The sequence below is a fragment of the Schistocerca serialis genome, chromosome 3 (genome assembly GCF_023864345.2).
Source record: "Schistocerca serialis cubense isolate TAMUIC-IGC-003099 chromosome 3, iqSchSeri2.2, whole genome shotgun sequence".
Classification (NCBI taxonomy): domain Eukaryota; kingdom Metazoa; phylum Arthropoda; class Insecta; order Orthoptera; family Acrididae; genus Schistocerca; species Schistocerca serialis.
In genome coordinates, this window is record NC_064640.1 from 1,012,272,980 (window position 1) to 1,012,295,796 (window position 22,817).

At 42.9% G+C, this 22,817-nt stretch overlaps 1 protein-coding gene across 1 annotated transcript in view; it reads left to right on the forward strand.

Moving 5' to 3' along the window:
* The window catches only part of LOC126471469 (uncharacterized), a 268,925-nt gene that overhangs the window by 230,670 nt on the left and 15,438 nt on the right, over positions 1–22,817 (forward strand). Inside the window, exons 12-13 of the mRNA XM_050099666.1 lie at positions 11,718–11,865; positions 13,584–13,786. Coding sequence (XP_049955623.1) covers positions 11,718–11,865; positions 13,584–13,786 — 351 coding nt within the window. The remainder of the gene's footprint in view (positions 1–11,717; positions 11,866–13,583; positions 13,787–22,817) is intronic.

The following is a 22,817-nucleotide window of genomic DNA, read 5'->3' on the forward strand; positions in this document are numbered from 1 at the left end:
TGCTTTCCTCTAGACAACAGTATCAACAACGAAAAGTCTTGTAGTGCTGGTGTTGATTTAACGAATAATAACAGAGGTGTAGCCATTCACTGTTCAAAATGGTTCAAATGGCTCTGAGCACTATGGGACTTAACTTCTGAGGTCATCAGTCCCCTAGAACTTAAAACTACTTAAACCTAACTAACCTAAGGACATCACACACATCCATGCCCAAGGCAGGATTCGAACCTGCGACCGTAGCGGTCGCGCGGTTCCAGACTGAAGCACCTAGAACCGCTCGGCCACACCGGTTGGCGCCATTCACTGTGACACACTTCAAAGACCATACGTTGCAAGACATGCAGCTACCCTAGTGCGTCACGTATACTTTGTGGGGGGTTGTTGGCGTATTTCATCAATAATATTTTGCTCGTTAGCTGTAGTACAGCTCGTTTTTGGGCGACCACCGACCAATGTAACAGACAGAGAGAACCTCTGAACCTCTCTCCCGATGACGAATTTCCAGAAAATGAAACATATTTACCTGGAAAACGTCAATCGTGACACCTACCTGCGAAGCAACTCCAGCCATGTTACGAGATGCATCAAGGCCGGAGACGTTTGTATGTGCCGTGCGACTATCGTTCTGTTGTATTTAAAACCTGAGGAGAAAGTAGAGATCATCAACTACGCGGAGTATAAAGCGCTGCATGTGTCCTTAATGCGCATTATCGATCAGGCTGTTTTTTGCTATGGATATCCACTTCGATTTTGTAAACTGGTCTTTAAGTCATAGCCCATTATTTGACAACGCCAACGCTGTAAATACAGGGTGTTACAAAAAGGTACGGCCAAACTTTCAGGAAACATTCCTCATACGCAAATAAAGAAAAGATGTTATGCGGACATGTATCCGGAAACGCTTAATTTCCATGTTAGAGCTCATTTTAGTTTCGTCAGTACGTACTGTACTTCCTCGATTCACCGCCAGTTGGTGCAATTGAAGGAAGGTAATGTTGACTTCGGTGCTTGTGTTGACGTGCGACTCATTGCTCTACAGTACTAACATCAAGCACATCAGTACGTAGCATCAACAGGTTAGTGCTCATCACGAACGTGGTTTTGCAGTCAGTGCAATGTTTACAAATGCGGAGTTGGCAGATGCCCATTTGATGTATGGATTAGCACGGGGCAATAGCCGTGGCGCGGTACGTTTGTATCGAGACAGATTTCCAGAACGAAGGTGTCCCGACAGGAAGATGTTCGAAGCAATTGATCGGCGTCTTAGGGAGCACGGAACATTCCAGCCTATGTCTCCCGGCTGGGGAAGACCTAGAACGGCGAGGACACCTGCAATGGACGAGGCAATTCTTCGTGCAGTTGACGATAACCATAATCTCAGCGTCAGAGAAGTTGCTGCTGTACAAGGTAACGTTGACCACGTCGCTGTATGGAGAGTGCTACGGGAGAACCAGTTGTTTCCGTACCATGTACAGCGTGTGCAAGCACTATCAGCAGCTGATTGGCCTCCACGGGTACACTTCTGCGAATGGTTCATCCAACAATGTGTCAATCCTCATTTCAGTGCAAATGTTCTCTTTACGGATGAGGCTTCATTCCAACGTGATCAAATTGTAAATTTTCACAATCAACATGTGTGGGCTGACGAGAATCCGCACGCAGTTGTGCAATCACGTCATCAACACAGATTTTCTGTGAACTTTTGGGCAGGCATTGTTGGTGATGTCTCGATTGGGCCCCATGTTCTTCCACCTACGCTCAATGGAGCACGTTATCATGATTTCATACGGGATACTCTACCTGTGCTGCTAGAACATGTGCCTTTACAAGTACAACACAACATGTGGTTCATGCACGATGGAGCTCCTGCACATTTCAGTCGAAGTGTTCTTACGCTTCTCAACAACAGATTCGGTGACCGATGGATTGGTAGAGGCGGACCAATTCCGTGGCCTCCACGCTCTCCTGACCTCAACCCTCTTGACTTTCATTTATGGGGGTATTTGAAAGCTCTTGTCCACGCAACCCCGGTACCAAATGTAGAGACTCTTCGTGCTCGTATTGTGGACGGCTGTGATTCAATACGCCATTCTCCAGGTCTACATCAGCGCATCAGGGATTCCATGCGACGGAGGGTGGATGCATGTATCCTCGGTAACGGAGGACATTTTGAACATTTCCTGTAACAAAGTGTTTGAAGTCACGCTGGTACGTTCTGTTGCTGTGTGTTTCCATTCCATGATTAACGTGATTCGAAGAGAAGTAATAAAATGAGCTGTAACATGGAAAGTAAGCGTTTCCGGACACATGTCCACATAACATAGGTTCTTTCTTTGTGTGTGAGGAATGTTTCCTGAAAGTTTGGCCGTACCTTTATGTAACACCAAATATATACAGAATACTTCTGCAGAAACAGAATGATTAATTATTATTAATTATTTACAAAAGGGCTAGCGTAAGCGTATGATGTTCTAATCGAAGATGTCTACGAGTAATCGGCTTTGTATGTGATTCACAACCGATGCACACATACCTTTTGATCTGCTGTATTCAACACGTCACTGAAAGTAATGAAGGGTTCAGTTTCCAAATATGCTATTTGCCTATAGGTAATATTCGAAATATTTGTGTATTGCTATATTTACTACAATGAGTCCTGTTTTGATTGAACGCTTTCTTTACACGTGTACAGTACAGAATCCTTAAGCTTAACGCCAATGGCCATACCGCAGTTTATGAATTAGTTTCAAACACTTGTATACGGAACTGTGGCTGTGAGGCACGTAGGGAGCTACACGCGAGGCTGCGACGGAGGAGAGGGAGCACTGTCGCTTCCGCAGTCCCGACCCTCGGATTAGTGTTGATGTAAAGCAGTTATTTTTTTTAGTCGACGAATGTTGTGCTCAAAAACCGTGTACCGATCTTGAATATGATAGAGTGTGGAAATACATTATTATTCTGCTTCGAACTGTTCTATTGGATTCAATTTTTCGGTTCTTTTATTTTACAAAAATCTGTAACTATGGCCTTGCATTTCTGAGAGATAAGTTCTGTGACTGTAAGTGAACTGCAACAGCTTAATTTGTCCCAGCCGTCACTCCATGAGAAAGTTACACTTAAGAAAAGAGGCTGTTCAATACATGCTATACTAATAACCACACATAGGCAACAAAGAGAAATATATTCGTATCTTTAATACTGAATACTTAGAACGGAAAAATCTGCTTTGTGGCTGTAAAGTAAAATATTCATTTCTTTGTTTTCCATATTTGCTATTTGAAGGTGATGTAACGTTGTCAAAAGATAGTTTGAGAAATGCAAACAAAATGAAACAAAAAACTGAAAAGAATGAGAAATCAAAGGAGCACGTTGATGGCGTAGTTTCACTATCACTTTCATAAACCGATAGTATTTAATAGAAACTTAATGGGGCCTACAAATTTTCATTCAATGAGCGTAATATAAAGGTTAAAAAAACTGTGAAATTTTCTCCAAAATAATAAATTGCATTTTCTTTTCTGTAAGCTTTGAAACTCACTCACGTGGACATGACGAAAATGATGATTCAGTTAGTCCAGGTATATTTAGAGGATTGGTAATTATTGTATTTGAATTAGATTCAGATTTGAAGAATCACTGAGAAACCACTGCAGTCTTCAAAGGTGTTACTAAGACGATCCAGAATGAGATACTTCAATGCTTGCTGCAAAGGAGATAAGGACGGCAATTTGAAAACCTGCTTCTGTAGGTCTTACGCCTTCTGACAACAGATGTTCCGGAACACACTTAAATGTTTCTTGTTCTATAGTACGCATTGAATGGTAAAATATTTGAGCATTTCTGGGGGTTCTTTATTCCAGAGGATCAAACTGCAGGCGCTATATCAAGATCTATTTAGAATAGTAAGACATCTCTTCAAGGAAATGGACAAAAATGATCTCATACATCTGGGGGTGCAGATGCTATGAAAGGCAAAAGGCAGGAGTTTAACCAAAAATCAAAGCAGTTTACAGCAATGCATATTTCATTGACTGTTATGTACATCAACTTAATCTTATAATGAGAAATTTAGAAAGTATTACATGAAAGGTAAAAATATTTTGTTCTAACATTCTGGTTATTCCAATATCCTTTTCAAGATCACCGCAATGTGTGTCCATTCTAAAGAATTATATGCACGTCAGCATTCCACGTCCAACTTCTACAAGATGGAACTTCAACATACAGACTACAAACAGAGTTCGTAAAAATTTACAAGATTTAAAAAACAGCTTTCCTAAAATTCAGTGAACATCAGATGTAAATCAAAACACTGCAGAAGCAACAGGAATTTTAAAATAACTGAATGATAATAACTTCATGTTTTGGGTATGGCTGTTTCATAACATCATCCCTCATCGTGAAATAATTTACAATCAATTGCAATCTCGAGAAATTAATGTGTTTAAGGTTAATGAATTATTCAAAATTATTCAAAACTGCTATTGTAGAATTAATAACTTCAAAGTATTTTGAGAGTCATTCAAAGAGAATCACGGCAGAAGCTAAGAAAGTGTCTGACTGTACATGTGTTGACATGGTGGACAGATAATCTTCTACTTAACAGTCGTAGCTGCTAAATTGTTCAAAAAGAAATGCTTCGCTAGTTATAAGAATGAACATTGTGCAGAGGAAATACTGCTGACAGCTGAAGCATGTCCCAAGGTTGAGAAAGAAAAGCTTGAAACTGGTCTAAAATTATTCTATTGTACGTCTACAGTTTATGAATATTCCAAATTAGTTGAGCTACTGAAAATTCTCTCGGAAAATAATGTGGATGATATTAGTGCAGTTATAAAACTAATAAAAATCGTTATGACAGTACCTGTGACATAAGAGAAACTAGGCCGCTTTTCAACACTGAAAAGAATAAAAACTTTCTAAAAAGCGCTATGAATTTGGAAAGACTAAATGTGCTTACAATGCTTTCAATGGAGAAACATTTTAGCAGGTGTAATCCAGAGATCAAGGAGAAAATAACTGATCTTTCTGCGCAAAACTAAAAGAAAAAAATATTTCCTTTTTAAATGAATATATCAAGCTTGAGCTGTATCAATTTACACTGAAGAGCCAAAGAAACTGGTACACCTGCCTAATATCGTGTAGGGTCCCCGCGAGCACACGGAAGTGCCTCAACACGACGTGGCATGTATTCGACTAATGTCTGAAGTTGTGCGGGAGGGAACTTACACCATGAATCCTACACGGCTGCCCATAAATTCGTAAGAGTACGCGGGGGTGCAGATCTCTTCTGAATAATACGTTAAAAGGCATTCCAGATATGCTCAATAATGTCCATGTCTGGGGAGTTTGCTCGCTAGCGAAAGTGTTTAAACTCAAAAGAGTGTTTCTGGAGTCACTCTGTAGCAAGTCTGGACGTGTGGGGTGTCGCGTTGTCCTGCTGGAATTGCCCAAGGCCATCGGAATGCATAATGGACATGAATGGATGCAGGTGATCAGAGAGGATGCTTACGTACGTGTCACCTGTCAGAGTCATATCTAGACGTATCAGGGGTCCCATATCACTTCAACTGCACGTGTCCCACACCATTACAGAGCGTCCACCAGTTTGAACAGTCCCTTGCTGACATGCAGGGTCCATGGATTCATGAGGTTGTCTCCATATCCGTCCACCCACTCCATACAATTTGAAACTAGACTCGTCCGACCAGGTAACATGTTTCCAGTCATCAACAGTCCAACGTCGGTGTTGACGGGCCCAGGCGAGGCGTAAAGCTTTGAGTCGTGCAGTCATCAAGGGTACACGAGTGGGCCTTCGGCTCCTAAAGCCCATATCGATGATTTTTCGTTGAATTGTTCGTAGCCTGACACTTGTTGAGGGCCCAGCATTGAAATCTGCAACAATTTGCGGATAGGTTGCATTTCTGTCACGTTGAACGATCTCTTAGTCGCGGTTGGTCCCGTTCTTGGAGGATCTTTTTCCGGCCGCAGCGATGTTGGAGATTTGATGTTTTACCGGATTCTTAATGTTCACGGTACACTCGTGAAATGATCGTACGGGAAAGTTCCCACTTCATCGCTACCTCGGAGATGCTGTATCCCATCGCTCGTGCGCCGACTATAACGCCACGTTCAGACTCTCTTAAATCTCGATAAGCTACCATTGTAGTAGCAGTAACCGATCTAACAACTGCGCCACTTACATTATACAGGAGTTGCCGACCGCAGCGCCTTATTCTGCCTGTTTACATGTCTCTTTCTGTGGGGCATCTGTTTAGGTTAAAGCAGACAAAAAACTGACTTTGTTCTTTTAGGATTTTATCAAGTTTCTGAATAACTTTTTTTTTCTTTTGCAGAATTTTAAAACAAAGCACTAACACTGATTTTAGTTGTGACCCGCCTCTGGTCTGCAACAACACAGGAGATAGGGCCTGGTTCTAGCAATACGATCCGGAGACCAAGCGACAGTCAGTGGCGCGGTGTTCTTCGTCTTTCCCCTCCGTCCGCCCCCTCCCCTCCATCCCCTCCCCCCAAAAAAAAGAAGATTAAGAGGATGTGGATCGGCTTTTTCGACAGCATCATTAATTTCTGCCCGACGGAGGCGGGGAAGACGACGAACACCATGCCATTGACTGTTGCTCGGTCTCCAGATCGTATCGATAGCACCAGGTAACGGTGCGGATTTCGAGAAATTCCACAGGGAGCTAGCATCAGCTTTAGAATCGATGTCTGAAGTGCGTTGTAGCTAATGGTGATTACTTTGGAGGCTAGTAAAGATCTTTTGTTTTTGAACACTTGTTTCCTTTATTATTTTCTGAGAGAAATCACCGAACATTTCAGACACAGCTTATAATTAATTATTACATTATGATGCCAACGAAAATAGTAACGTAATTTAGAAATGATCTTCCACGTGGCTGACTAGCCTTACTGGTACCGTAATCCCCTAAAAATAAAGTAGCAACAATGATTATCGGTATTAATAGATGGAGCCAACGACAGGTGGGTAGACCGCAATGCAAAATTATATACCTAAGTGATGATGCTTATAGTTGAAAGAGAGCCACCTAGGAGAAGCAGGGGTTGATCAAGGAGGAAATCAGTGGTGAAAGTGTTTCTTACTTAGAAAAAAGGGATATAACTGAAAAAGAGGGATGCAATGCTAACAATCGACCGAAAAGCATGGGCAAGTGTATTGTGTGACAACAGAATACAGTATATGCTTTAAGGTAAAATACGTCTTTAAAAATGAAATAATAAATATATTGTATTCTTAGTTCTGTGTTTCTCTTTAGGAATTGCACGCATCTTGTACAAGACAAGCCCTACGTTGATTAAACAGCCAGATGCCACACCACAAACTAAAATTAACAAACCAGAACAAATACGCCCTCTCACAGAATGAAACCCTCCACATGGAACACTCCCAACGCTAAGCACAGCATAAACTGCATATTGATAAAAATACTTAACTCATACGTTACTGCAGTTTTTTTCCAGTTTTGCTATTTCTTGACAATTGTTTCATACCGGATATGAACACAGAATGAAATTTTTTTACGGATATTTTCGTATAGCTAGTACGCAAGAAATCCTGCTGTGAAAACAGAGTACGTGAATTTTTCTCTATCCTTTTTACAAGGGGCGATCAAAATTTTTCCGTTCGAAGGCCACACTAGTAGCTTGCCTACACGTCGGTGCTTACATACCCGCATCGTAATCGCTCTTGGTTGCATATATGCTGCAGCAAAACCCTCAAACCGAAACTTTTTGATCGTCTCTTATATACGACTTCTTTTTTTTATTAATAGCATGTAGATCCATATTTACCTTTTTAGCAAATTGTATACAGGTTGACTCACCTAAAACTTGCACCGCAAATATTGCGAAAAGTGAGATGGATATGCGGTTTTCACAGAAGGGGTTGGTAGTCAACAGATTGTGGTAATACTTAGAAAGTGTATTTTGTGTTTAAAAATACACTTTTCTAATGAGACAATGACTAAAGGCATTAACAAACTAAAAGTAGGGTAAATTAGAAAGTCAGTGGTGTTTGTTGTAGAATTCTAGTGCGAGTCGTTTACGAGATATCGTATTTTGGAAAGTTTCCACACCGACGGCTGCTTGTGCTATTCAACCCGCTTAGTTGCTAGATACGAGGTTATGTTTGCTTACAGTGGGCTTGTGTTCCTGGAGCGCATTGCGACTTTCTACTTAGTGTGCCAATCCAAGCAGTACGTCGTGAGAGGACTATAGGATTTACCAATGCAAAAAAGCCAGCATTCTCATGGTGTATGAAGAGTGCATGAACAATGTTGTTCGCTCTTCTACGGTGTATGCAGTAAGATATCCCAATAGACAGCAACCATCTCGACAGTTATTTATCAACCTCTTCAACCAGCTACGTGAAAGAGCCAGTGCAACACCTAGGCAAAGTAACATAAGGAAACAAGTGACGACGAAAGAAGGGGAAATTAATGCTCTTGCTGCTGTTGCAGTTGATCCACACTTTAGTTTCTATGAAATCGCACGAGGAAGTGGCATGAGTCAGGCAAGTATCCTACGCGTTCTCCATCGACATACATCATATGATCAAAAGTATCCGGACACCCCAGAAACATTGGTTTTTCGTATTAGGTGGATTGTGCTGCCACCTATTGCCATGTACTCCATATCAGCGACCTCAGTTGTCATTAGACATCGTGAGAGAGCAGAATGGGGCGCTACGCGGAACTCAGACTTCGAACGTGATCCGGTGATTGGGTGTCACTTGTGTCATACGTCTCTACGCGAGATTTGCAAACTCCTAAACATCCTAGGTCCACTGTTTCCGATGTGATAGTGAAGTGGAAACGTGAAGGGACACGTACAGCAAAAAACGCGTACAGGACAACCTCGTCTGTTGACTGACAGAGACTGTCGGCAGTTGAAGAGGGTGTAATGTGTAATAGGCAGACACCTATCCAGACCATCACACACGAATTCCAAACTGCATCAGGATCCACTGCAGGTGCTATGACAGTTAGGCGGGAGGTGGGAAAACTTTGATTTCATGGTCGATACAGCTGCTCATAAGCCACACATCATGCCGGTAAAGTACCAAACGATGCCTCGCTTGGAGTAAGAAGCGTAAACATTGGACGATTAAACAGTGGAAGAACATTGTGTGGAGTGACGAATCATGGTACACAACGTGGAGATCCGATGGCAGGGTGTGGATATGGCGAACGCCTGATGAACGTCATCCGCCAGCTTGTGTACTGCCAACAGTAAAATTCGGAGGCGGTGGTGTTATGTTGAGTTCGTGTTTTTTATGGAGGGGGCTTGCACCCCTTGTTTTGCTTGGTACTATCACACCACAGCCCTACATTGAAGTATTAAGCACCTTCTTGATTCCCACTGTTGAAGAGCAATTTGGAGATGGCGATTGCATATTTCAACACTATCGAGCACCTGTTCATAATGCACGGCCTGTGGTGGGGTGGTTACACGAAAATAACATACCTGTAATGGGCAGGCCTGCACAGAGTCCTGACCTGAATCCTATAGAACATATTTGGGATGTTTGGAACGCCGACTTCGTGCCAGGCCTCTCCGACCGAGATCGATACCTCTTCTCAGCGCAGCACTCCGTGGAGAATGGGCTGCCATTCCCCTAAGAAACCTTCCAGCACCTAATTGAACGTATGCCTGCGAGAGTGGATGCTGTCATCGAGGCTAAGGGTGGGCCCAACCATACCGAATTCCAGCATTACCGATGGAGGGCGCCACGAACTTTTAAGACATTTTCAGCCAGATGTCCGGATACTTTTGATCAAATAGTGCAGGATCCATCCCTGTCACATCTCTCTCCATCAAGAGCTGCATGCAAACGTATATGAGAATAATGTTAGCTTCTGCACATCGGTATTAAGGTAGTACACTGCAGACGTATCATGTATCTTGACAAGTGATGATACCAAGTTTACCAATCATGGCCAGATAAACAGCCGAAACATGCGCTGTTCACCTGTTGACAATCCCCATTGGCTTCGTCAGGTGGAACGTCAGCGTCTATGGAGACTAAACGTGTGGTATAGGATAGTGGAACATCAGCTCATAGGCCCATTTTTCATAGACGGAACACTAAATATGCACAAGTGTCGCTGCCTTCTAATAGACCATCTTCCACGGATGCCAGAACACGCTCCTCTGCAGACTAGGACGAACATGTGGTACCAACATGACGGCTGTCTAGTCCATAGCCCACGAAGTACTACAGCATGTCCTCACGAATTGTTTCTAAATCTGTGGATTGAACGCAGAGGACAGGGATTTGACGCCTGTAGACCTTTTTCTTTTGGGAAAGCTGAAAGACGCTGTCTACAAGGACATACCAATTACACCTCATATGCAACGACGTATTACTACAACCTGCTCGGACATCTCCGTTGAAATGCCAGCACATGTATAGCAATTATTCCATATCACACTGGAAGCATGTATTGCCACTGCCGGTGTCGGTGTTATTTTGAACATAAGCTGTGATGGTCAACTGTCTTGTTACTGGTCAGGATCCACATGACCAGTGTATCCACTTGTGTTGTTCTTTAGTGTGTGCTACTACAGGCACTGCAGAAGTGTCGATATGAGAACCTATCAAAATACGATATCTCGTAAACGACGTACGTTAGTATTCTGCAACAAACACCACCGGCATTGTAATTTACCCTACTTTTAGTTTTTTAATGTCAATAGGCATTGCTCAATTTAAAAAGTGGATGTTTACTCAAAAAAACACTTTCTAAGTATTATTACAATCTATTGATTGGCAACAATACGAGCCTCTGACAACGAATCCATTCCGTGAAAACCAAAATCACACATCAATAGCACTTTCCATTTCCACAATATTTGTGTAAATAACTATGAAACAATATTCCGTCGTATGGTTTGTGTTAGTTGATCACTATATTTTAGGTAAGGTGTGGTGTGCAGTATTATACAATGTGTAATCATGTTTTCTAACATGCAAAGCCCACTGCATAAAAGCTAGTTGAAATCACTTGTGCCAGCATGAACTATGCAAATACTTAACGATGGATGCATAAATATCTGAGTAAGCATAACAAAAATAGATTGAATTCAGATGTTAGCATAGGACGAGGCTCTGCTAGATTAAACTGTCAAATGACGCTCCCATCCTGTCAACGTCAGAGTCATGAAGTGACGGTGTGGTGCCGTGCTGTTGACGGCTGGTGTGAATCTCAGTATTTGAAATTCATGGCTGAATGTATTGTTGTGACGTGATGTAATGCCCAACATGAACCGACCTTTCGACTAGCCCCTAAGTAAAGGATTTGTTGAAACGAAGACTACTTTGAACAACACCCTGGAAACGGACTCCGAAAAATCATCGAGTTTAAAATGAAACAGCTCCATATATCTATACAGAAAGAATTTCATTTTTAATGTTTGTAGCTAGTAAAACAATACAAAGTATTCCATTGCCATGTTAAACTTGAGTTCTACCATTACAATCAAGGGTAGTGTATGATTCCTCTATCTCGCATTATTTCTGAGTGTAAACCTAGAAGGTAACATCAAAACTTTTTTATCCAGATTTGGTGAACAGACATTATTTGTGCATGCTCATGCATATTATTGTTGACCTGCTAATGTGTTTGTACATTTTAGTAAATGGTATTAAAAACTGCACTTCTCTACATTTTGCTTAGGTTGGATATCCAGAGGAAGATTGCCTCCCCCATAATGGGACGCTCCCGGAAGATACGGGGTCATCGTAGGCAGCTCTCTGACCCTAAAATACACCCGCCATTTTCTCCGATCAAGGAAGACGGAGACCTGGAGAGTGATTACGACAGGGTAATGATGGGCTTCTAATACTTAGGCATATCATATGTTTTATTGTAATGAGATAAGGATTGTTAGCTATTATAGTTTTACAAACAGCCTTCACTTCTTTTTTCGTAAAAAACTTACATAACACAGTAAATAAATAAAACTTTCATAACGTACTAAAATAAAGAAGGAATAAACAGGATTATTACAAATAGCTGAACTGGTTTCACTAATGAATCGTAGATGTGTTTTTTGACACAACATTACAGACCATTTTTTAGTCATATGGATAGTATTAATGTTTTTGTGGCTTGTGGTCGTTGTCTCTCCCTCATTAGATGTAACGTATTCATACCAATTTTTCGAAGACATTACAGCCCACAGCCCATAATTCTGGTAGGTATGCTGATAAAGTTGGCACAAAGACAATCTTTCAAGTAGCCTTCCCCCCCTTCCCCCAAAAAAAGTGAAGTTAAGTTTATGAACGTGGAAGTCCTCTCAGGAATATCTGATCGTTGTTCCTAGCACAGTCAATCCATTGGTATCCCCGTGTCGTTTTCCAGTATCCACGAATAGTTGAGGGTTTAGTGAAGAACCATCCTGTTGGTAGATGAAGTTCACGGCATGTCAAGCTATACGTGTCCCACAGTTGTTTATTCCTTCAAGAAAATAAAAACAAACCCTAAACTTTAAACTGCAAGATCGCATAGAACATATTTACTTTTGGTGAGTCGTGAACATGCTGCTCAATACGGCGGGATGTGTTGGTGCCCCAGATTCGCATACTGAGTCCGATCACAGTACTTAGTGAAGTGGTAGTAGTTAAGACGCTGGACCAACGTTCAGGAGGAGCGGGCTTTCTTTTATTCATTGTAACAATCTTTAAAAAGTTTGTTCAACGTTAAAGTTAATTTTTTTCCCAAAAGCTGTTCCATTCGTGTCAAAACCTCAAAGCGACTCGCTATGTATTCTGGCGTAGGAGCTTCTAGTGATTGCAGGCGATGGGATTTATGTTTCGGAAGCTTGCGTAAGATCTTTTAAACGTTAGATTAAAGAATGTTTCGATCACTTTCTCTGGCTGTTGACTTTTGCACCGAGAGAGGTGGCGCAGTGGTTAGCAGACTGGACTCGCATTCGGGAGGACAACGGTTCAAACCCGCGCCTGGCCGTCCTGATTTAGGTTTTCCGTCATTCACCTAAATCGCTTCAGACAAATTTCGGGATGGTTCCTCTCAAAGAACACGTTCGATTTCCTTCCCTATTTTCCCTAATCCGAGCTTGTGATCTGCCTCTAATGCCCTCGTTGTCCGAGGGTCGTTAAACACTAACCTCCTCCTCCTCGACTTTTGCAGCTCTTTAGGAAATCTGCCCTTCCACCTTCATCTATTTCTTCAGTCACTATCAGCGGGCCCGTCGATTTTTCCTTACAGGGGAATCATGCCCTTAAAATTGCTCGAAGTTTCGTCCAATAGAGTTAGCTCTTGGTGCGTCATTGTGAAATCAAGTTCAGAAATGTCACATTACAGTAACAGAATGATGCCAATTAAATTAAAAATCGAACGTCTTCTCAGCGCCTGTATTCATCTTTAGTAACTGCTAACTACTGCGCTTTGGTGGAAAAAAGTGGAAAATGGCTAAAAAAAAAACTGTTTTTAGTCTAGTGGTGAAATCACTTCAGTCATCTGTAATAACCTTGTACCGTATACATACAGATGTTTTATCAAAACTGACATGTGTTTCAGGGATACCTTGGCTACTTACATCCAAGTCTGAAGCCTCCATACAAAGCTTATGAGTATGAGTCTATTGACGACACTGGGAGACGATCCGAGTGGGACCCATCCCAGTCCTACCTGGCGTCTTCATATGCTGCGGCCGGCGGAGCCCTCAGGGAAACTGCCATCAACAGCGTTCTGGACGAGGACCGCTACATCACCAACTCTAGGTGAATAAAGCTGCCACTTGTTGGCACAAGCTTGCTTTAAAGATTCGAGTTTATACCTTTAAAATAGAAAGCATTCCCAATCTACTCTATTTTTTGAGATGTGGAGGGTGAGACTAAATCTGATGAGATTAAATCTGTAGGCATTCTCCAGAACAACAGCCTCCTCATTCCTAGACAGTATGCCAGAAAATCTTTAACTCGGATTAACCACACCCTTTCAGATGCTGTCCATCGTCTCCTAAAACAGATTCTGCTTCCGTAAACTTTTGGAAACAGAAGTTCCACTCCTACTCTTAACTGTCTTTATTTTATCTACGTACATTTAACTTTTTAGATATTAGTTTCGGGTTCGCTTAGCAACTCTCAGTCGCACATTCTTGTACACAGACTGACAAAAAAGTGAGCCACGCAAAAGGAGAGGAGGAAACGAAATTAACTTTACGCATTAATTCAGTGATTTCAAAATCGAATTAAATTTACAAACAACTTTTCTGTATGACCCCACTTATCAATATGAGGTTTCACCCACCCTGGCCTTGATGCTTGCACTAATTCGAGTGAAAAGTCTGTCATAAAGCCGTTTTATCCATATCTGAGGCAAATTGGCCCACAACTTGTCCTCAATACCACGAATACTGGGACTGGAACAGAGTTGACGACCGATCTGGTCCCAAACGTATTCTATCTGGGACAGATCTGGGGATCTTGTTCGCAATAAGAGTACCTCAACATCACACAGACAGTTCACGGAGACGCGTAACATGTGTGGACGAGCGTTGCCCTTTCGAAAAATGGCACCGTGATATTTTCGGATGAAAGGTAACACATGACGATATAGAATGTCCGAGACGCACCGCTGTGCCGTCAGAATTCCCTCAATCACTACCAGCTGTCACATGAAGTCAAATCCGATGGTTGCCCACACCGTGACGCCAGAAGTAATATCGCTGTGTCTCTCCAAAACAATGGAAGAATGAGACCTCCCACCAGTCGTGCCCATACTCGCCGATGGTGCAGAACGGTGATTTATTGCTGAACGCACTGTGACGCCGTTAATCAGCAGTCGGCGCTTCCCAGTTATTGCACCACTCCCATTTCAGCCCCTTGTGTTGTGGTATCAACAGCAGCCAACGCATAGACCAGTCATTTCCTAGTCCGGCTGCTGCAATTCTCTGACCAATACTGTGGGATGACACAGAACGTTGCAGGGGCTCCATTACTCGCTCTTGGACGACAGGTGTAGGTGTGAGGGTATTACGATGTGCTCGGTGATCTTCCGTTGTGGTGGTCACACGTGTTCGACTGGATCCTTGACGATAAGTGTGCTTGCCATCGCGTTGCCATGCAGTCCGACATCGGACCACTGTTGCATCAGAATGCCCATTTAATCTGGACATTGCACGATTCGACCAACCGGCCAAATGGAGACCCGAAATGAGGCCCTTTTCAAACTCTATAATGTGCTGATAATGCTGTCTCGTACGAGGACGCATTGTCTCCGTGTTCATCGTGACCACTCAACAGCTGACACTGTTCATGTTTTTTATATACTCTACAAGGCCTGGCAACAACACTAAGCAGGAAACAATACTAATGTACTCTGATGGCCGTTCTGCCTGTCACAGAAATGTACTACTCTAATCATTTACGTACCCGCTGATAGTTTGTACATGTACAAAGTTATGTTGACATCCGACTAAGTCTTTTGCGTGCTTCACTCTTTTTGTCAGACGGTGTATATAGACAAGCCGTCGAGCTAGAATCTGGCATCTACATTGGTCACAGCATAACTGTGGAATTTCCGTTTCCAAAAAGCCCTTTATTAGTTATGGACCCACAAGTAGAAACCTCCTTCGAAAGTAATAGAGATCGTTGAAACTTTCGTTGACCTGTGCTTGTAGATCAAGGTAGAGACAGCAGAATCGTAAAAATGCACATGAAAGGCAGAGACTTCAACAGGAATGTACAATTCGACAGTCTTTTTTATTTAATTTTAATTAATGTAAGAAGTAAACACACAGGACAAAAAATTAGTCATCCTCCAGAGACATGAACGCCACTGGCCTTGATAATGGTCTGTTTGGAGAGGAAAAGAGCCCATAAGTTTCTTTAAATATGTGATATCCAGCTGAAGTCAATCGTTGATGGTTAGATCCCGCGCAGCTACCAGACTGCTGGAATATCGACTTTAAGGTTTCACTCAATGTCCGAAATAATTCTAGATATATTATTTGAGATCAACGTAGTGTGATTTGGCGGATCAGTCAAGTTACAATACAGTGTCTCAGTATCCGTTAAACCAGAATCGTATGCCTAAATACCAACAAATCAAGCAGCTTAGTGTATGTGTGATCAGGGGTATATCCAAACACTATAGCCCTTTTCTGTCATTCTGTGCATCGATCTATCTTACTACACTGATTCCATACAACCGACTGGTATACACACTTAATACAGTACGGTATGGATAGGGACTGTGCTTGTTGTTAGCGGACATGAGGAGAATTGGTTGCTGTACATAAACAGCTGCGTTGGCCACAGTCTGGCTATTGCTCAAAGCTGCGGCGACATCGGGACACCAATAACGAAACCTTCTACATCTTTGGTGCCGAAGACGGAAGGGGCCGCACGGCCGGCTCCTTACGCCATAGGAACGGGTACGAAGTACTACCATAGGAACGGGTACGAAGTACTACCCAGTGTTGATAATACTTCTGAACCAGCACGGGAGCCCTCTACTGTTGGGGCAGTGGCCGATTTTCCTGCCCAGTCCGGAAAATTGCAGACGGCGAATACGCTAGTCATTGGGAGCTCCAGCGTTAGGCGGGTAACGGAGCCCCTTAAGGAAATAGCCAGCAGGGTGGGAAAGAATGCCAGTGTGCCCTCTGTTGTTTGCCAGGAGCTCTCATCCAAAATGTGGAGAAGGCTTTGCTGACGAGTATCGAGAGCATGGGAGCAACCAGCTACTGTTGGCACGAACGACGCTTGCTGCTTGGGTTCTGAGGCCATCCTCGGTTCCTTTCAGTGGATGGCTGATTTGGTGAAGTCAGTTAGTATCCCACACGGCACGGCGTGCAGGCTAGACACACTACATGTAGCATTGTACCAAGGGCGATTGTGGTCGTCTAGTTCGAAGTAGAATGGAAGGTGTAAGCCAGGAGTTCAGACAATTCTGCGATGGTATCGGATGCAAATTTCCCTACCTCTGCTATCTGGTGGAGATTTATAGGGTTCCCCTTAATAGGGGAAGCGTCACTACACTCATCCGCTATCGGGTGGAGTTTGTAGGGTTCGCCTTAATAGCGCAAGCGTCACTACACCCAGGAAGCGACTACTAGGGTTGCGGAATACCTGTGGCCTGCACATGGGATTTGTTTGGTTTAGAGGAAACGCCCCCTCCCCCCCCCCCCCCACCAGTTGGGATGAGGGATGAGAGACGAATTGCCTGCAAAATCGAATATACATTAGCCACAAAAAAAATGCTCGTCCTCACAGATTGGATATATAGAAGGTTAACATGGCATTAGTAAACTGCAGAAGCATCCAAGGAAAGGTCACAGAATTAGTGTCGCTTATCGAAGGTTATAATGCTCAGATAGTATTAGAACGAGAAAGTTAGTTGAAAGCAGAAGTGAATAACAACATAGCCTAAGTTCGGCTTGGAATATTTATTGTAAAGGTCGATTAGTCGCAAATGATGGCGGTTTATTCATTGCTGTAAAGAATTGGATAATATATAGCGATGTTATCACGGATTCCGATTCTCAGTACAGTTAAGCGTCAGAGATCGGTCAAAAATGGTAATCGGATGCATTTTTTAGCCCGCCAGTGGCAGGATATGTATTGGTAGAGCGCTTCAGAGAGAACTTAAAAAACATCGTTAATAACTTCTCTGATCATGCTGTTGTAACAGGATGTGACTTCAGCCTGCCAGGTATAGATTGAATGAGTCATGCTATCAAAACTGGTGCCAGAGATAGGGATTCATGAGACATTATTGTGAATGTCGTGTCCGAAAATTACTTCGAGCAGAATTAGAGAACCAACTCGTGAAGGTGAGGTATTAGACCTCCCAGCAACAAATAGACCTGAACTTGTCGAACCAGTTAACGTAGAGGAAGATATCAGTGATCATAAGGCTGTGATAGCAACTATTACTACGGGTATTAAAAGGAATGTTCAAAAAGGTAGGAAAATATTTTTACTTAGCGAGAGTGGCCGTATACAAATTGAAGTACATCTGAGTAGTCAACATCAAATATTCAATGCTGAGAACAAAGATGTGGAGCACAAATGGAAAAAAATGAAAAGCATTGTTCAGTATGCCTTAGAAAAGTATGTTGTCAGCAGTGTCTTAAGGGATGGAAAGACCCACCGTAGTTCAACAGCCATCTTAGAAAACTGCTATGTAACAAAGATAGCTTCATCGCAGATTCAAGATGTCAAAACCTCGCTGACAAACAAAAGCTGAGCGAAGCGAAAATGAGCGTAAGCAGAGCTATGAGGTAAGCAAGCATACGGTGACTTTGAAAGTATGATTTTGTCAACTGATCTGAATAAAAATCCCGAGAGGTTTTGATCTTACGTAAAATCAGTAAGCGGTTCGAAATCCTCTATTCATTCACTCAGTGAACTTACTTGCACTGAAACGAAAGATAACAGAGAGAAGGCCGAAATACTGAATTCTGGCTTCGGCAATTGTTTCACTGTGGAATGCGGAAGATCCTAACTCGGTCAATCCTTTCAGTTATCGTACGATCGTGGAAATGGCAGATATTGAGCTAACCCGATCGCGCAATTGAAAAGCACCTACAGTTTGGTAGTGGAACGGCCTGAGGACCGGATGAGATACCTGTAACAGCCTACATACGTTATGCAAAAGAACTTGCTCCCCTTGCAGAAGCAGTTTATCGCAGATCGCTGGAGTGACGATGGGTACCTACCGACTGGAGAAAAGCACAGGTCATTCCCGTTTTCAAAAAGTGTCGCGGGGCAGATGCACATGCCTGCAATTATAGGCCTATATCGTTGACGTCAGTCTGTTGTAGAATTGTGACACATGTTTTATTCTCAAGAATTATGATGTTTTTGAAGAACAAAAACCTCCTCTGTAAAAATTAACACGCATTCCGCAAACAGGTCGCTCGCTCTGTTCCTCCGTGAAATCCATAGCGCTGTAGACAAGGGCGCTCAGGTTGGCGCCGTGTTGCTTCACTTCAGCCGTCCCGCACTGCCGTTTAGTGAAAAAAACAGCTTACCGAGTATCGGACCAGGTTTGCAACTGGATTCAAGACTTCTTTGTAGACAGAACTCAACACGTCGCTCTTATCGGAAATAAATCGACAGATGTAAAGATAATTTCTGGATTACGCCGAGGAAAGGTGTTTGAACCATTACTATTTACAATTACATAGATGATCTAGTAGAAAGTACTGGCAACTCTTCAAGACTGTTCGCAGATGATGCGGTTTCCTACAAGAAAGTAGCAACGCCAGAACAAAGTAACAATTTGCGGATTGATGTGCAGAGGATTGATAACGGTGTAGGCTCTGGCAGTTGGCCCCGAACGTAAATAAATGTAAAATACTGCGCATGCATAGGAAAAGAAATCCACTACTATACAACAACACTGTTGATGTCAAATTGCTGGAAGCAGTATCTACCGTAAAATATCTACGAGTAACTACACAGAGGGACCTTAAGTGGAATGAACACACAAAACAAATAGTAGGAAAAACAGGTGCCAGACAGATTCATATCAAGAATCTTAAGGAAACGTAACTCAACCGAAAAGAAAATGGCTTACAAGGCGCTTGTTCGACAGGTTCTTGACTATTGCTCATGAATCTTGGACCCTTACTAGGTAGGACTGATAGAAGAGATCGGAAAGATGCTACAAAGAGCGGTGCCTTTAGTCATTGTGTCGTTGGGTTGGTGACATAGCGTTACATAGATGCTCAAGAAACTCCAGCGGCAGGCTCCACGAGAAACTGAGTGCGTCACGAAGAGGTTTACAGAGAGAGTATCACCCGGCAAAAGTCAGACAGCGCATGACTTCCTCCCGAATGCATCTCGCGAAATGACGACGACGAGAAAATTCGAGTAATTAAAAATAATACGGAGGTGTACCGACAGTCATTTCTCCCACGCATCATTCGCGAGTAAGTCAAGAAAGGGGGATCAGTTAGTGGTACCAGAAATACCCTCCGCCACATACCACTAGGTGGCTTGCGGGGTATTGATGTAGATGTAGAAACGTGATGACTTGCTGCCTGGTAGCAGTCCTACTCAATCTCTAACGACCAGTGAACTCTTTTGGGGATGACTAAGATTTTGTTACGTGCTGCAGTAACAACAGACTTTTGTTGCCTTTCACAGGTATAATGCCACACATATATGTGCACTACAACGGTGTTCCGTGAATACATAACCTTAAAGATGTAATTCGAATTCTCTATTTTAATTTGTTAATGAAATTACTTTGCTAACGAAAATATGAGCTATATTGCTAAAATACTGACTAGTGAATACATAACTAACCGGCATACTGATTGCAGTGCCAGAGAAACACTACTTCTGCTGGATTCACCCTTCACCCGTACACTGCTGCAGAAAGATGCTGGGAATTTATACTGGCCTTTTGCGTCGTAGAAAATTCTAGTAAATAGTAACATGTTTCTTAATGGTCTTCCAGGTATTTAGCTGCTGAAATTTTCTTTTTTTCTATACTGAAGAGATGAATTTTGCTCTCTCTAGAATTAGAAATACTCTATTTTCTTTGAAAATTCATAAAGCACTGTGCATGTTTGCAAACAGCAGTAAAGTACTCTCATTAGCTGATGAAGTAAAATATGTTTAGTTTTGTAGGGCAGGTAGTTCAGAAATCGCAGTGACCGGGCAAAAGTCATGGGATAGTCATCTAAAACCACTTCTAACCACTTACATGTTGCCGAAACGTGACCACTCATTGTGTCATAGATTCAACAAGTTTATACGAGACCTGTGGAGAATTATTGAGCCATGCCATTTCAATAGCTGACACATCTATCTGGTTTATGGAATGGACAGATATTTCTGTTTACGCGTGAATATGTTTATGCCTCATTAATGGGATGGGGAAGGGATTAAATTTTTTGACAGCATCCAACTCGCATCTCATCAGTGCACGAATTTAGACCGTCACTCCTGTACGTAACCACAGTGGCTCATGGGCAAGCAGATTTCATGTTATCTGTGGCAAAACAAGAGCTGGATATGGCCTAAAACGATCACCGTCATGATTATGCTCAAGTGGTCGAATTAAGATCTCACGGGTTCAGGTAATGCCCTCCTTGTCCCGTGGCACTCTTATGGATCTCGTGCTCGCGCACCCCACGGAAGCTGGTGAAGGGCCCTCTATTCAGTCAGCTGCACATCTGGTGTCTAAAAAAAAAGTATTTACGCCCTGAGGCCCAGAGGATGACTCGATGCCGCCAGGGCGCCATGTGATCTTCTGCCTTATGCCGTCATTAGTATGCGGTGTGGAAGAACATGGGGCTAGCACGTCATTCTGCCGGCTTTCTACACCTATGGCCCGCTACTTCTCAGTAGTTCCCGATTTGATCTCATCTCGTTCAAATCCTCTAACCAGCCAATCTTAGTAGCGCTGAGATTTGAACCATGTTCTTCGCATGGCAGTAAGACATCTGACCACTCAGCTGTGGAGGTGGAGACATCTGGCAGCTGCTATGTGAAATTTTGTGGTACGACAGGAATATCGGCGATCAAATTTCCATCCGGCCATGCAGATATAGGTTTTCTGTCGTTTCCCTAAATCGCTTAGGACGAATGCCGGCTTAGTTCCTCTGAAAGGACACGCCCGATTTCCGTCGTCCATCTTCCCCCGATCTATGGTTGTGCTCTTTCTCTACAACGGGACATTACACCTTAATCTTTCCTTTCTGTACACAACTTGCGGTGACACGTCATCCAATGTTGCTTGTCGACGGTTTGAAACCAATCTCGACAGCAGCTGACGGTCACAGTCACGAAGATGTTGTTGAATCTTTCGTTCCTTCGGCGAGTGACTTGCTGTACTGGTTAAACACTACTCTCCAATTCAGGAAGAACAGAGCTCAAATTCCTGTCCAGCAACCCTGATTTGGAAATTCTCCACGCTTACTATAACTCGTTTCAGGCACATATTGCGACTAGTTCTTCAACAGAGCACAACCGATATCCTGCCCTGTCCTCAAGCTCCGTCTGCGATGAGCTCATTGCCCTGTTCCACTCTTTCTTCCTTCAGCACTCTGCCACTGTGGGTGATGATGCTTGCTAGTCCAACATTCACGGCACACACGTGACACTGTGGATCGATGGATGCTCAATGCTCGCACAACTTCGAAGGAAGGTAGTCTCCGCCGAGCAGCAGTCACCGCTGCAGCCCGTTACAATTCCTAAACTTTTTGACCCAAGCAAATCAGTTTGTCTTCTCTGGATGGCAGCAACCCTCCGAGAGACATTTGTGTATCCACAAACCATTTAGCATCGTATAAAACTGAAAGGGAGCGTCACGGTTGCTATCCCATGACATTTGTCCTGATAGTGTACACAGTTGCACATATGACATGTCGTCCACAGGTCAGACAAGGAAATGACAAGTCGTCAAAGTGTCACCTCCTGGGTCTCGCCTAGGATGACATGAGACTACTGCATTGCTGCAACCTTCCCTACACTCCGCTGTGGGAGAGAGAGGGGAAGTAGGCGGAGGGGCAGAATCTGGAGCAGAGTCACTTGAGTATAATGTCACTGAAGGCATGGGATTTCAAAACGGAACCTGTAGTGTCTAAGCAGAAGCGTGTGCAGAATTATCTTTATTGTAACGCAACATTTTTACAAGATTTCTTCTCCGCGACATGAGTCGTCATTATACCGCACAAAATTCAGAATTTCGTATTACAATTTAAGCTTCGGAATCTTGAGAAGAATAGAAAAAAATAAAGTATAGAGGCATAAGTGTAAGAAACAACACCTTCTTAGACAAACAGAGTAA